The sequence below is a fragment of the Semicossyphus pulcher genome, unplaced genomic scaffold (assembly GCF_022749685.1).
Source record: "Semicossyphus pulcher isolate SPU_LCO1_2020_fin unplaced genomic scaffold, fSemPul1.0.p SCAF_24, whole genome shotgun sequence".
NCBI classification, from domain to species: domain Eukaryota; kingdom Metazoa; phylum Chordata; class Actinopteri; order Labriformes; family Labridae; genus Semicossyphus; species Semicossyphus pulcher.
Genome location: NW_027211698.1, coordinates 7,518,307 through 7,530,943, shown reverse-complemented (window position 1 = coordinate 7,530,943; position 12,637 = coordinate 7,518,307). Strand labels below are relative to the sequence as shown.

Here is a 12,637-nt window from a genome sequence, read left to right as displayed (position 1 = left end):
CACAGACACATACATATACATAGATTAATTTTGTATGTGTTTATGACAGAAAAATAAAATGTATTTACCTGTGATAACACTATTCTTTCTTTAGATTCCATGACACCTATATTCAGGGTGTGTTCACATTTCCTGGATCCAGTTAGAGCAAGCAGAGAACCTGGACTATATTTATGGACATGAAGAACACACACACACCTTACAAAGCGATCTGGGTTTTCTGGTGAGGGTTACATTTTGATCAAATCTATTTAGGGAAAACATTAAAAATGTAACGCAATAGGCCTAAACAGCTGTGAAATAAAGAATTACTATATAGTCATAGAATAGGCACATGCTGGCAACTCTACTACCCTGTCGTCGAACCAGTCTGGCTAAACCTTGTAGCATTTGGTTTAAATGGCCCATTGTGTGTTCTGGGAATTTTGTCCATCTTGAATGATTTCACAATTGAATAATCACAATTAATGTCATACGCCAACATTTAGGGCCAATGCAGGAAGTAGCTTGCCCTTCCAAAGTCTGGCAGAACATAGGGGAAACTCTTCGGACTGTAATGCACCATGACTACAAACTACAAACCATTACATCCATGTGCAGATAAAGTAGAATTAATATCCTTTCTTTGAGTTTATGTAGCTTAAAATACATCCGATTTTTAAATAGTATGCCAGCTCCAGTCATGTTTTAAGACATATAAAATGCTCTGTTTGAAATAATTAATTGTCTGATGCGTTTAATTACCTTGTAAAAATCCATCTCCTCCTTCTCACTCATAAAAAATTCCAAAATTCCTCATAGGCCACGCCCACTATGTGCTACTTTACTCCTTTTGTAAAATTACAGCCGAAAACTAAACACGTCTCTGCCATCGTTTAGTGGCAACTTGTTGAAACTTAGCTAACTTGAAATTTGTTATTAGCAGCATTAACGTTAACGTTAGCAGTCAGTAGTGAGTTTGCATAAATTACGATGACGGTTACAGCTGGCTCGCGCATCGCCGAAGTGGTTGCCATAGGTTGCACATAATGATATGCATAGCGTCACCCCGTCCATTAACGGGATTGGCTCCTTAGGTTTGTGACATCACAAACCCTGCCGAACAGAAAATGTCTTGTTCAGCCTGTCCTTGGTACACTGCACTATAAAAAGCAGACCATGGAGATGACTGCACCTGAAATGTCCTGTAGCACATGAAGAACACATGGAGATGCTTACAAGGTTAAACACTTGATTTTCACTGGAGGGGGTCTTTAAGGTCAATTATGAATGATTGTACACATTTTATTGCAACCACAACACACACAAGTTTCTACAAATCGTTTTATTTCTCTTCACCATGAAACACAGGATGCACCGAAGCTGCAGAAACATTCACTCGCTGCATGATTGAGCTTCTGATTAGCAAAGAGTCACAGTTTGTTAAAAAGGGAGGTCAAAAGATCTCTGAGCTAACATGATGCACTCACAATTGTCTGTGCTTTAAGTTAAAGAGTTCAGCAGTTAGTTTGACTCTTATTAATGTCCAGTCTTATCTTATCTGAAATGTATCTATCGACTAGAGCAGCTGAACAGTGTACCCAAGACCATAGCAGCCACACAAAACCGTTAGGAAACCGTGAACTAGAAACATATGGTGGAAATATTGTGTGTAAACACTGAATGTGTTCAGACTCACAGCTTGCGTTCATGTAAAAATGAAAGAAATATTTATAAAAGTCCAAAATTAAAAAGTTTCTTCAGCAAGCAAGTCACAGGACGGGAAATTAGGTCAACATAATAGAAGAAAAGATTGGGCTGGGGCAGTAACAGATTGATGAGAACTGTCTCCATCGTCAGAGGGAAGTTAGAATCTGCGGCGCTTGTTATTTGGCCCGTCAAAGGCTCCCCCTACTGGACTCCCCCTGCCAAACCCTGGAGCTTGTCCAACTTGAGGGCCCAACTGTGGCTGCTGCTGCTGCTGCTGCTGTTGTTGCTGCTGCTGCTGCTGCTGTTGTTGCTGTTGCTGCTTTGGGGACTCGACTTCTGGTCGGCCCCCTACTGATCCACCCTGCGGGAATCTATCGTTTCGCTGTGGTGTCAAGGGGTCAGTATTTTACGGTGACATTGGAAGGGAAGAAAAAGTGATGGCGTTATTAAAGTGCATGAGTCCGGGTTCAGTTTGATCCAAGTGTCGCCATCCAAGCAGAGTAAGGAGAGTGAGCCAGGCATAAACAAAAGGGAGAGAGAGGAACAAGACTATTAGTGAAGTCTACAAGTTTTCTCAATTAAGTATTTTTCTTTCTTCTGATTCAAAGACTTCCTCACTTCAGCTTTTAATCCAACGCAACGTAATTTAATATCCAAGCTGGACTAACTGAGACTTTTTTTCCGGATACGTTACCATGGCTCCATTCTCGGACATCAACGGTGTCCCCATATTTGCGGTCCCCTCGGGACCAATGGCTCCTGCCCTTCCACTCATCACGTTCCCTCCGCCCATCATTTGACCCTGGTTAGCAGTGGGCCCCGGAGAGGCCCGGTTAAAGCCATCTACACGCAAAACAACGGAGCATTGGTTTGTCTGTGTAATTACCCCAACGCCAAGTGCAGCTGAAAGGTGGAATTAATCCCACTGACTTTAAGTTAACGTCGGCTTTTGGTCGTCAGCTGAAACGACACTTTATAATTGGTATTTAAACATCTTTAGAACCTTATCAATTCTCTTATATAAGACTATTCATATCCAATTATATAATCAAGCACCAACTTTTTAGTTCTTTTGAATAATACCCACCAAAAACCAACGTTCATTTAAAGTAGTCAACAGGGGAGTCACATTTTACAGGTCGAATAAGATTGTGCTATCAACCCAAATAGAAGTTCTTACTTTAGCACCAAAACTTTGTGGCCAAGTGCCATTATTATTACTACAACAGTGTGAGACTTTCAAGTTATTATAACTTCCTGGTTTCCTGGTATTATGGTATTGCATTATCATTATCATCCACAAAGAGCCTTAAAGGAATAAAACAAGTTGGGGGATCTTATCCATACTTGACAAAATATTATGTTCTAATGCGGTTAAATTCAACATTTTTATAACACTGATACAGTAAAATATAATACCATAGATAAGCAATCATACCAGAGTATACCGTATTACCATTGTACCACTGCAAAGCTAGCGAACGGCCACATCTATTGCTAACTAAACCTTGGATTGCACATCACCTTCATCATGGAACATACAGTTAGAAAACAGCCGCTCACCATTTCCTACACAGACACAAACGCCTACTAGGGATGCACGATATTGGATTTTTTGCCGATATCCGATATGCCGATATTTTACAACTCATTTAGCCGATTACCGATACAGATATTTTTTTCCCGCACACCTAATTGCAGAGATCATCAACTCTCTTCTGTATTGGAATTAGCGTACAGTATAATGGTGATACTCTTATCACATTTGTTACAACGGTCGGGGTGACGGGTCTTGAGATGGTTAATCAAGTTTGAAGTGTTGAAAGACTTTGCCTTGGCTCCTCCTCGCATCACCGAAGCTGAGCAGTCATTGCAAACAGCAGTTTTGCTTTCTAATTCGGACACAAAACTTCCACGGACATTTTGGCTTCTAACTGTCTCATGCTGCAGGAAGACACACGTGACGTCATCACGCTGCGCCGCGCAGGTCTTCTTCGCGCCGGGGACATTGCGCCGAGGTCGGGTATTTAATCAAGTATGCAGCAGCCCATTATTTTATTGCTTAATTATATCGGTGGATATCGGCGTGTTGGCCGATGCCGATAATATCGTGCATCCCTAACACAAACCCCAACAACTGAATCCTTACAATCAAATCTCAGATCCACAAATACAAGTAGATTTGAGTGCATAAAATACAATCCTGCTAAAAGCACAATTGATGGTGTGACTTCTGCCGGCAGCATGATGACTCATGTAAAGCGCACACAGTGTGGATGGAGAGCTTATCTGTGTGTTTCAACTGTAAACACAAAATAAAAGGTCACTAGGACAGGAGAACTGGAAAAAGTAATGTTTACCAATTCTTGAGACGATGCGTGAAAGCTGGTTACTGACTGACATTAGTTTGTCATCAACTAAGAGTGAATTTTTCCAGCTAATATGAATAACTAGCTCTGCACTGTTTTGAGAATAGACACACGCACTATACAGCAATTTAAATTATAATTGGGGCGGCTGTGGCTCAGGGGTAGAGTGGGTCGTCTCTCGATCAGGAGGTTGGTGGTTCGATCCCTGGCTGTTAATGTCCACATGCCGAAGCGCCCTTGGGCAACACACTGAACCCAAATTGCTCCCAGAGGCACGGCCATTGGTGTGGGAGCCTTTGCCCTCCGCTTTAAATCTGTTGTAGAGAAAGACTAAAGCACAGTGTCTACTGAGATGTAATATTAGCTACATTGCAGTCGACTGATTGAATAAAGGATATAGGCGTTATCATATTATGTATAAGATTACACCGAGTTAAAGTGCGCTTTAATCCACCCTTTTTTTTTAATGTGCGCAATTTGAGTGGAAACCCTGGAGATTTATTATATGTTGAGGTGAGGAAGTTGGTGTAAACTTCACGAGTGTGGATTGATGAGACTGTAACCTTTTGATTTTTATTCCCCCAAATGTTTAATGTCACCATTTCTCACAAATCAACTCCTAATATTCACGAGCAGCGTGTGGAAATGCAGATTACTTAGCATTTTTCTTTTCTTAGATTTCAGCTGCATTTCACTTGACAAATGAGAACATACTTACGCACTTTAAGTATACATGTACATGCTTCACACACGCACACACCCAGCAATAACAAGACTGCAGACTGAACAGCCAAAGTCACTTTAAATGTCACACCCAATATTAAATACGAGCTTGATCTAAATCATGGTTTCCCTTCCCAACATGTGTTCAGCTTTGTTCCGACATCTGACAACGGAAAGTAGAGATGATGTGCAATCCTAGGTTATAATATCTGTTTGTTAAAGAGCCTCCAGGAAACAATAAGAAAACATTACTTGAGTCCCTGGCCCCTCATCCTGCTTGCAGACATTCATCTTTACTGCCACTTAAAAGTCATAAAAAAAAGTTATTTTGCTTCCGTAACACCAGAGCGCTGTGTTACGACGTTGTGTAGTTCAGTGTAAAAGTATAAAGGCAGCATAAAGGCGGAGTTATGTCAGCTATTGTCGTCTAAAAAGAAAGTTGCCATATTACTTAACCTGTATTGTATCTGCATAAAACCGAGGATGAGAGCTCAGGGACCAAATATTCTGTAAGCTATGAAACGTCACCCCAACAGAAACAGCCCGCTCAGTACACTGTAAAGTATGTTAGTATACATGTTATGTTGTCATGAGGTGTATTATGTTTTCTCTCATTTGCATTGCATCCCGAGTGAGTCCATCACACCAAACAGGGTCTCAAACTGTCCCGAGGTTCACTTTGCACGTTTACAAAAGTTGTTGAAAAGGAGCCACCGGGGATGGAAGACAAATAAGAGTGATATAGGCAGTAAAAATTCACGTATCATCGACACTTGATCCGGTTCTCGTAACAACCAGTCGTCACATATTCATGCCCGTACCTCCCATATTAATGGCTCCACGAGGGCCCAGCTCACCCACTCTCATTTCCTGTTCCCTCTGGAAGAAGTGAAGAAGAGCCTTCAGAACAAAACTCGGCTAAAGTACAAATAGTCAGTCGACAGTCTCTACAACAATTAAACACTATTAGCATGGGTTTTCTTTAAAGGTTCATGCCTCTATTAAAAATGTAGCAAGGCAGAAAGCTGTAGAATCTGTAGATTTACTCGTCGGACAAGCTTCTTGCTACCACAAAGTAAATCTCAGCAGCTAAAGGAGCATGTATGTAGACTATCTTATTCATAGACTTTAAAATACTTAAGTTATGAGAGAAATCCTGCGTACATTCAGCCATTCACACAGGGCCCTGATGCGCCAAGTCAGCCTCAAGTATACAATATTCAACGTGCATAAGGAGCCAAATGTCTCGGGGCTGACTGAATGGTGCTGGGCCTAAAGCTTGGTGTGCCAGGGCCCCAGCACACACTAAGAGATGCTCCATTATCTGTTCATTCATTCACACATCGTCAACTCTCACAATAAGACAATAAGGGAGACATTTCATTCACAGACAAACCGTCAGACGAGAATAAAACATTTCACTGATCAGAATTTAGCCTGCCGTAAAATTAAAGTTTGGAGTTAAGCGTCAAGCTCAGCTTATTTATCATGAAAAGTTAACAGGTCGATAAATTATATCAACAATTTATAAATTTGGTATAATGTAGCTGTAGGATGGTAAGAAGATAGAACATACACCGATCAGGCTTAACATTATGACCACCTGCTTTTGACGCCTAAAGAGCCCTGACCCATCGAGACCTCTGAAGGTGTGCTGAGGTATCTAGCAGCAAGACGTTAGCAGCAGATCCTTTCAGTCCTGTGAGTTGCGAGGTGGGGCCTCCATGGATCAGACTAGTTTGTCCAGCACATCCCACAGACGCTCGATTGGATTGAGATCTGCAGAATTTGGAGGCCGAGTCAACACCTTGAACTCGTCGTGTTTCTAAAACCTTTCCTGAACCATGTCTGCAGAGTGGCAGGGCGCACTATCCTGCTGAAAGAGGCCACTGCCATTAGGGAGTACCGTTTCCATGAAGGGGTGGACTTGGTCTGCAGCAATGTTTAGGTACGTGTCAAAGTAACATCCACATGAATGGCAGGACTCAAGGTTTCCCAGCAGAACACTGCCTCCACCGGCTTGCCTTCTTCCCATAGTGCATCCTGGTGCCGTGTCTTCCCCAGGAAAGCGACGCACACGCACCCGGCCATCCACATGATGTGAAAAGAAAACGTGATTCATCAGACCAGGCCGCCGTCTTCCATCACTCTGTGGTCCAGATCTGATGCTCACCTGCCCATTGTAGTCGCTTTCAGCGGCGGACAGGAGTCAGCATGGGCACCCTGACTGGGCTGCAGCTTGCAGCTGCGATGCAGTGCGTTCTGAGAGCTTTCTATCAGAACCAGCATTAACGTTTTAAGTGATTTGAGCTTAATGTAGCTCTTCTGCCGGATCTTACGAGCCAGCCTTCACACCCCACGCGCTGGTTCCCAGTTTTCCTTCCTTGGAACACTTTTGGTAGGTACTGACCGGTGCAGACGGGGAACACCCCACTTGAGCTGCAGTTTTGGAGATGCTCTGACCGCCTTCTAGCGATCCTAGTTAAGCCCTTGTCAAAGTCGCTCACATCCTTGTGCGAGGACAAAGGGCTCACTTGCTGCCTAACATCTCCCACTCACTGCCAGGTGCCATTGTAGAGAGATAATCAATGTGATTCACTTTACCTGTCAGTGTTCATAATGTTATGGCTGATCGGTGTATATACATTCATACTTATGCTTTATATATTACAAAGTAGAATATAGTATAGGCATCAAGATCATATAAGTGACCTGCGGCTGTGTCAAAACTAACAGCAACAGTACAATTTAAAATACCAAACTTAAATAAAAATATGATAAATGACTGCTAATACTGTGATGTTCCACCTATGTATTCCTTATGTACTTACCTGTTAAAATGTTCATTGTGTTTCAGTAATAGAATAAAAGTTGTAATGTGTATGTGCCTTAAGTGTGCGTCATTGTTGCATTAAGCAGCAGATGGCAGCATTTACATTCTGTGAGTCACTCTTAAAACAATAACTCTACAATAACTACAAAGCAAGAAATTACTGTCAATTAAATGTGATGACAAAGGAAGCAAATGTTGAGCACCAGTGTTAATGTTACTGCTGCGGTAGTTAAGTGCCACATGCATGCTGATGTTATTCGACCACACAGCTAAGTTAAGTTCTTTCAGCTACGTTGGTGCCGACGTGACAGTTGGGTAACGTTCTGAATATGTGTGTCTGTGTGTGTTACAATGATGCAGTCTTCCACGGGACCTCTAAACAGAGCAAAGGATTTGAAGAGAAAAGTTATAACATAGAAGATCAACAAAATATCACAACTACACTCGTACTGACTAGAATACAAACTTTGTTTTTCATCCCTTAAATTGAACCTATTACTGTAACGTCTTTTAAAATCACTGCTAATCCACTTGCATGAATATTTTAGGCTAATCAATTCCAGAAATGTTCAGATCATGTGTTTCAAATTGAAGCGATTTATTTGGGCAGCCAATCCAAACACGGTCGTCACTGTGAGTCCTTCTGATCGGCCTTTTTCTTTGAAATCTACAAAGATGTTCAGCTGAAAGAGCAGAATTAGGGATGCACGATATTATCGGCACGTTATGCAGATTACGGCTTGAAAAGGACAGATATTTTCTGCCAATATAATATAACGCTTTAATGCTTTAAAAAAGTGTGTGCATGCGCACTGCCTGCACCACGCCTCTTACATCAAGCGTGAAGACGGGTGCAAGATGTCTGTGGTGAAACGGACAGCAATGGTTGCTCAGCATCGGTCATGCGAAGAGGGGCCAAATCTCATCATCCAAACGTGTCTAAGTTGTATTAATATTACAGTTTTATTTTAAAGAAGTGCTTTTCTTATGTTGTCCAGTGAATGTGTACATTTCAAAAAGCACTGTATTATGTTATTTCTGCATCTGCCTGTGGGCCACTACAATAAGAGTCAGCATGATATCAATTCCACTACATGGGAGGCTTGATGTTCTCTGCAATTAGGCAGAAAAACGTGCCTAATATATCGGTATCGAAATCTGCAATCGTGCATCCCTAATCATAAGTCTGTTCGAATGTAGTTAAAATTGTAAAGATCATGTTACCTAGAAACCCCCGGACTATAACATGAACCCAACTCTGAAAAAAATGATCAACCTGTGGCAAACACAAGTACCAAATAGTATATATTTTTTGCATGATAGCAAAGCTATACCAACTCCTCTCATCCAAATACTTAATCCCGTCACAGCTTGTTTCCATATTCTATACGTTTCTCTTGGACTTGAGTTCTAGCAATGCAAGTGATCGAAACTTTCTATTGATATTCATGAAGGAATAATGATGAATCCAGAAACTGCACACAAGACTGTAGAGTCCTGAGCCAAGAATCACGTTCCACACAATGAACCACAGCATTATAGAGATGAGTAACCACGGCAGCCTGACAGCAACTATTAAAATACAGCAAAGACGTTAAAAATATTCAGGAAGATGGAAAATATTGTCTCTTTAAACATGAACTGAAAACTGCTGTAAGAATTATAATGAAATAAGAAATCCCAGTTAACTGTATACAATCAAGACTTTCAAGCTGTTGTAGATCCAAAGACCGATAGCTGAGGATGATGCAGTAACCTAGAGAAGATACTAAAGTCTCCTCATCTATGTAAACTTAACAAGCTGTTTAGACCCATTTCACTCTATGGTACACATACACTATGATATATCTGATACAATGACTGTATATAAAGATGGACGACGCATCTCCATCTGCTCTCATTGTACAAAACTGAAGCCAAAACAACCCTGAGGTAGGCGCTGCTATCTTGCAATGGTGATGTTTTTGGAACAGAGCTGTCAATCATCCTTTTTACAGCATCAAATAAGTAATTAAAATTAAACTTGTCAGAAAACACTTGGATGTAAATCAGCGGGATAAGAACTAACTATAAGGAGGAGGAAATAGTTTAACTTACATCCCATCTGTTAACATGGAGGAGGCGGGCTTTATGAGCTATACTGCAGCCAGTCAGCAGGGGGCGATAGAGATGTTTTGGCTTCACTTTTAAGGAGCTGTTACGTCGACCGTCTTTTTATACAGTCTATGATCTGGTACATGATCGGGTATTATTACCTAAATCTACCTTCTGTCTATTTCTATCTATGAATATGAAGGACGGTGATGCTCAGCAGAGAAAACGTTTTAGAGCATTTGAGTACTGTACTATAACAGGTATAGCAGTAATGTAATGTCAGTGGACAAGCTTGAGTGTGTTTGCCTGCATGTTAGTGTTCCAGCTGTACTCACGTTGTCCATGTAGTTTGGTTTGAATCCTTCTGGATGACGCCTCAGGTCCTCCTGCTCTCTGTGTCGCATCATCTCCTCCTCTCTCCTCCTCCTTTCCTCTTCATGCCTACAGACAATTAAGAGAGAAATAAATTAAATTAAATAAACCAATAAAAAGCCTGTTTGACTTAACGGCAACATTTTTATATAAGGAAAGGAAACACACCTCATCTCTATCTGCTTTCGTCTCTGCAGCTCCTGATTGCGGAGCTCCTCCAGCCTCCTCAGCTCCTCCTGACGCCTCATTAGATCTAAAAGAGGCAAGGGAACAATATATGTAAGAACACAGGCTTGTTATGCAACCTAAACATGCACACTAAGAGCGACAGCCCCTACCATGCCTCATTAACATGAGCTGATGTTCGTGTTTGGCCGACTCCAGCTCGGCCTCCAGTTTCTCTTTGGCCTCTTTAATGTTCTTGTCCACCTGCTCTCTCTGCTGTTTCTCCATCTCATGAAGAGCTTTCCAGCGAGAAGAGTATTCAAACTCGAATGTCCCCGGCTGAGCAAAGTGTGGGTGCTGCTCTCGCTCCCTGGGGAGAAGGAAGACATGCAGAAATGTACCATAACTCTAGAGTGAACTGGCAACAAAAATAAAGTTCCAAATGTTCTTAAAAACAAAACTAACTTGTGGTATTTTGGAGATTTGTGCATCAGTTTTTCAGGCAGTCCATCCTCATCATCAAGGTGCTCTGCTGGCTCCACAATGGCTGGACAAGGTGTGCTAAAGAAAGCAAAGACAAAACTAAGTTAAAGCTGCTGGGATATCATCATAGGGATTGGGACCCAGAATTTCCTAGCAAATTCTGCCTGATCCCTCCCTGCAAACTACTCCATCCCCACACTGCTTACGTGGTCAGCAGCAGCGCTCCCTCTGTGCAGCGCTCCAGGGCTTTGCGTGCGGATGGTTTGTTTGCAAACTCCACAATCCCTCTCCCAGTGGGTCGACCCCGGTCATCCGTCACGACAATGGCGCGTTCCACCGGCCCGAACTGAGAAAATGCCTGATGGGAGAACATGGTTTTAAGATTAAATATCAAAGCACAGAAAACAGCAACCGTGTCAGACGTTCAGACAGGAAGTTAAATGAATTTTTGAGATTTATTCTCCTGGGGATTTTAAGGCTCTTGTCCAGTTTACCTGTTCCAGCAGCTCATTTGTCACTGAAGGCAACAAGTTGCGCACCGTAAGTGCAGAATTGTGTGTAGCAAAGCGGATCCTGATTGGGCGATTCTTCAAAATAGTCCCATCCAGCTCAACTTTAGCAATCTCTGCAAGTGTCCTAGTTTCCTGGAAGAGAAGGGATTTAAAGAAGTAGGATGGTGATACATCAGGTTTGCACATTTTGACATGTATTGGGGCTGGTGAATACATGACATTAAAATAAACACAAAGATACTTGATAGTATAGAATTTGCGAGCCTGAAAAAAAGGTTGCACCAAGTTTTGTATGATGACCAACAATGAAAACAATGAAAGATATATATATATATATATATATATATATATATATATATATATATAAGATATATAGTATTAATACTTAATTAATTGTAAACAAAAAGAGTGAAACATAAAATAATTTGTTAATAAATGTAAGTAACGGTGACACATGAATGGGGTGTCAAGTCAATCAGCACCTTGTAGCCTACTAATGCTATTAATGCTAACATTAGAGCTAACTCTTTACTAAATGTCGGTACACATAACGGTACTACGCGTACAAGCTAACGTGAAACACACACAAACAGCACAGTGTAGAAAAAATAAGAAGAACTTTGTACAAACCAAGCAAACGAAGCCGAACCCCCGCTCTCTGTTGATGAAAACCTCGTTTACATTCCCATATTTAGCAAACATTTTTCTGAACTCTTCCTCCGGGATGTCCACAGGAAGATTCCCCACGAACAAGCGCGAGCGCTGGGTGAACGTCTTCTCGCCGGGCTTACGAAAACTCGTGATATCAAGAGTCATTTCTTGCGGGACTTCTTCGCTTTCATCCCCGGCTCCTTCTTCTTGTTCGGCTGCGGGGGACTGCTGCTGCTGTGGCGGTGCTGGGCTGTCTTTGTTCGCCGGGCTTTGCTCCGGGGCCGGGGAGTCAGTCCCACGTTTCGCTGGCTGAGGAGAATTATTGCTTTGCATGCTCGCTTGTTGCATGTTTCGGTTAGCCATGCTCTGACAAAGTAGTTTACCTAAAGCTACCAAAATTAAACAAACTTTGTGGAAGAGGCTTGTGGAGTGTTGATGGTGCACACCTCCTGGGTTTCAAAGATGGCGATAGTTGCGCGCGCAACCTGTTAACCAAGCAGGTGCGTAGATAAAAAATATCTGGACGCGTGTCTGAAATAATCATCAATTCATCAAGTAAGGCCTAGCACTGCTTGATTTATCAAACTGCTTAATATGTATGACCAATAGGCCTAAAAATATTATATTTACAGTTATATAAAACACAAACAAAAGGCAGCAAATCCTCACATTTGGGAGGTTTCAATATAAAAGCAATTTTTTAACATTTGTGCCTCAAAAATAATTGACTCAATTAATGATATTGA

General features: G+C 41.7%; 1 protein-coding gene across 2 annotated transcripts; it reads right to left on the bottom strand.

Moving 5' to 3' along the window:
• Positions 1-1,308: 1,308 nt before the first annotated feature.
• pspc1 (paraspeckle component 1) lies at positions 1,309-12,332 on the bottom strand. 2 transcript variants are annotated; one of them, XM_069675561.1, is made up of 10 exons: positions 11,871-12,332; positions 11,223-11,372; positions 10,935-11,086; positions 10,711-10,806; positions 10,419-10,615; positions 10,249-10,333; positions 10,044-10,149; positions 5,603-5,660; positions 2,384-2,532; positions 1,309-2,071 (listed from the first exon to the last, which is right to left on the bottom strand). In XM_069675561.1, the coding sequence occupies exons 1-10, from the start codon at positions 12,252-12,254 to the stop codon at positions 1,847-1,849; spliced, it is 1,602 nt and encodes a 533-aa protein (XP_069531662.1). In that variant the 5' UTR covers positions 12,255-12,332; the 3' UTR covers positions 1,309-1,846. The 2 variants fall into 2 exon arrangements, with proteins under 2 accessions (XP_069531662.1, XP_069531663.1); XM_069675562.1 differs by lacking the exons at positions 1,309-2,071; positions 5,603-5,660 and having other exon boundaries at positions 2,406-2,532.
• Positions 12,333-12,637: the final 305 nt, after the last annotated feature.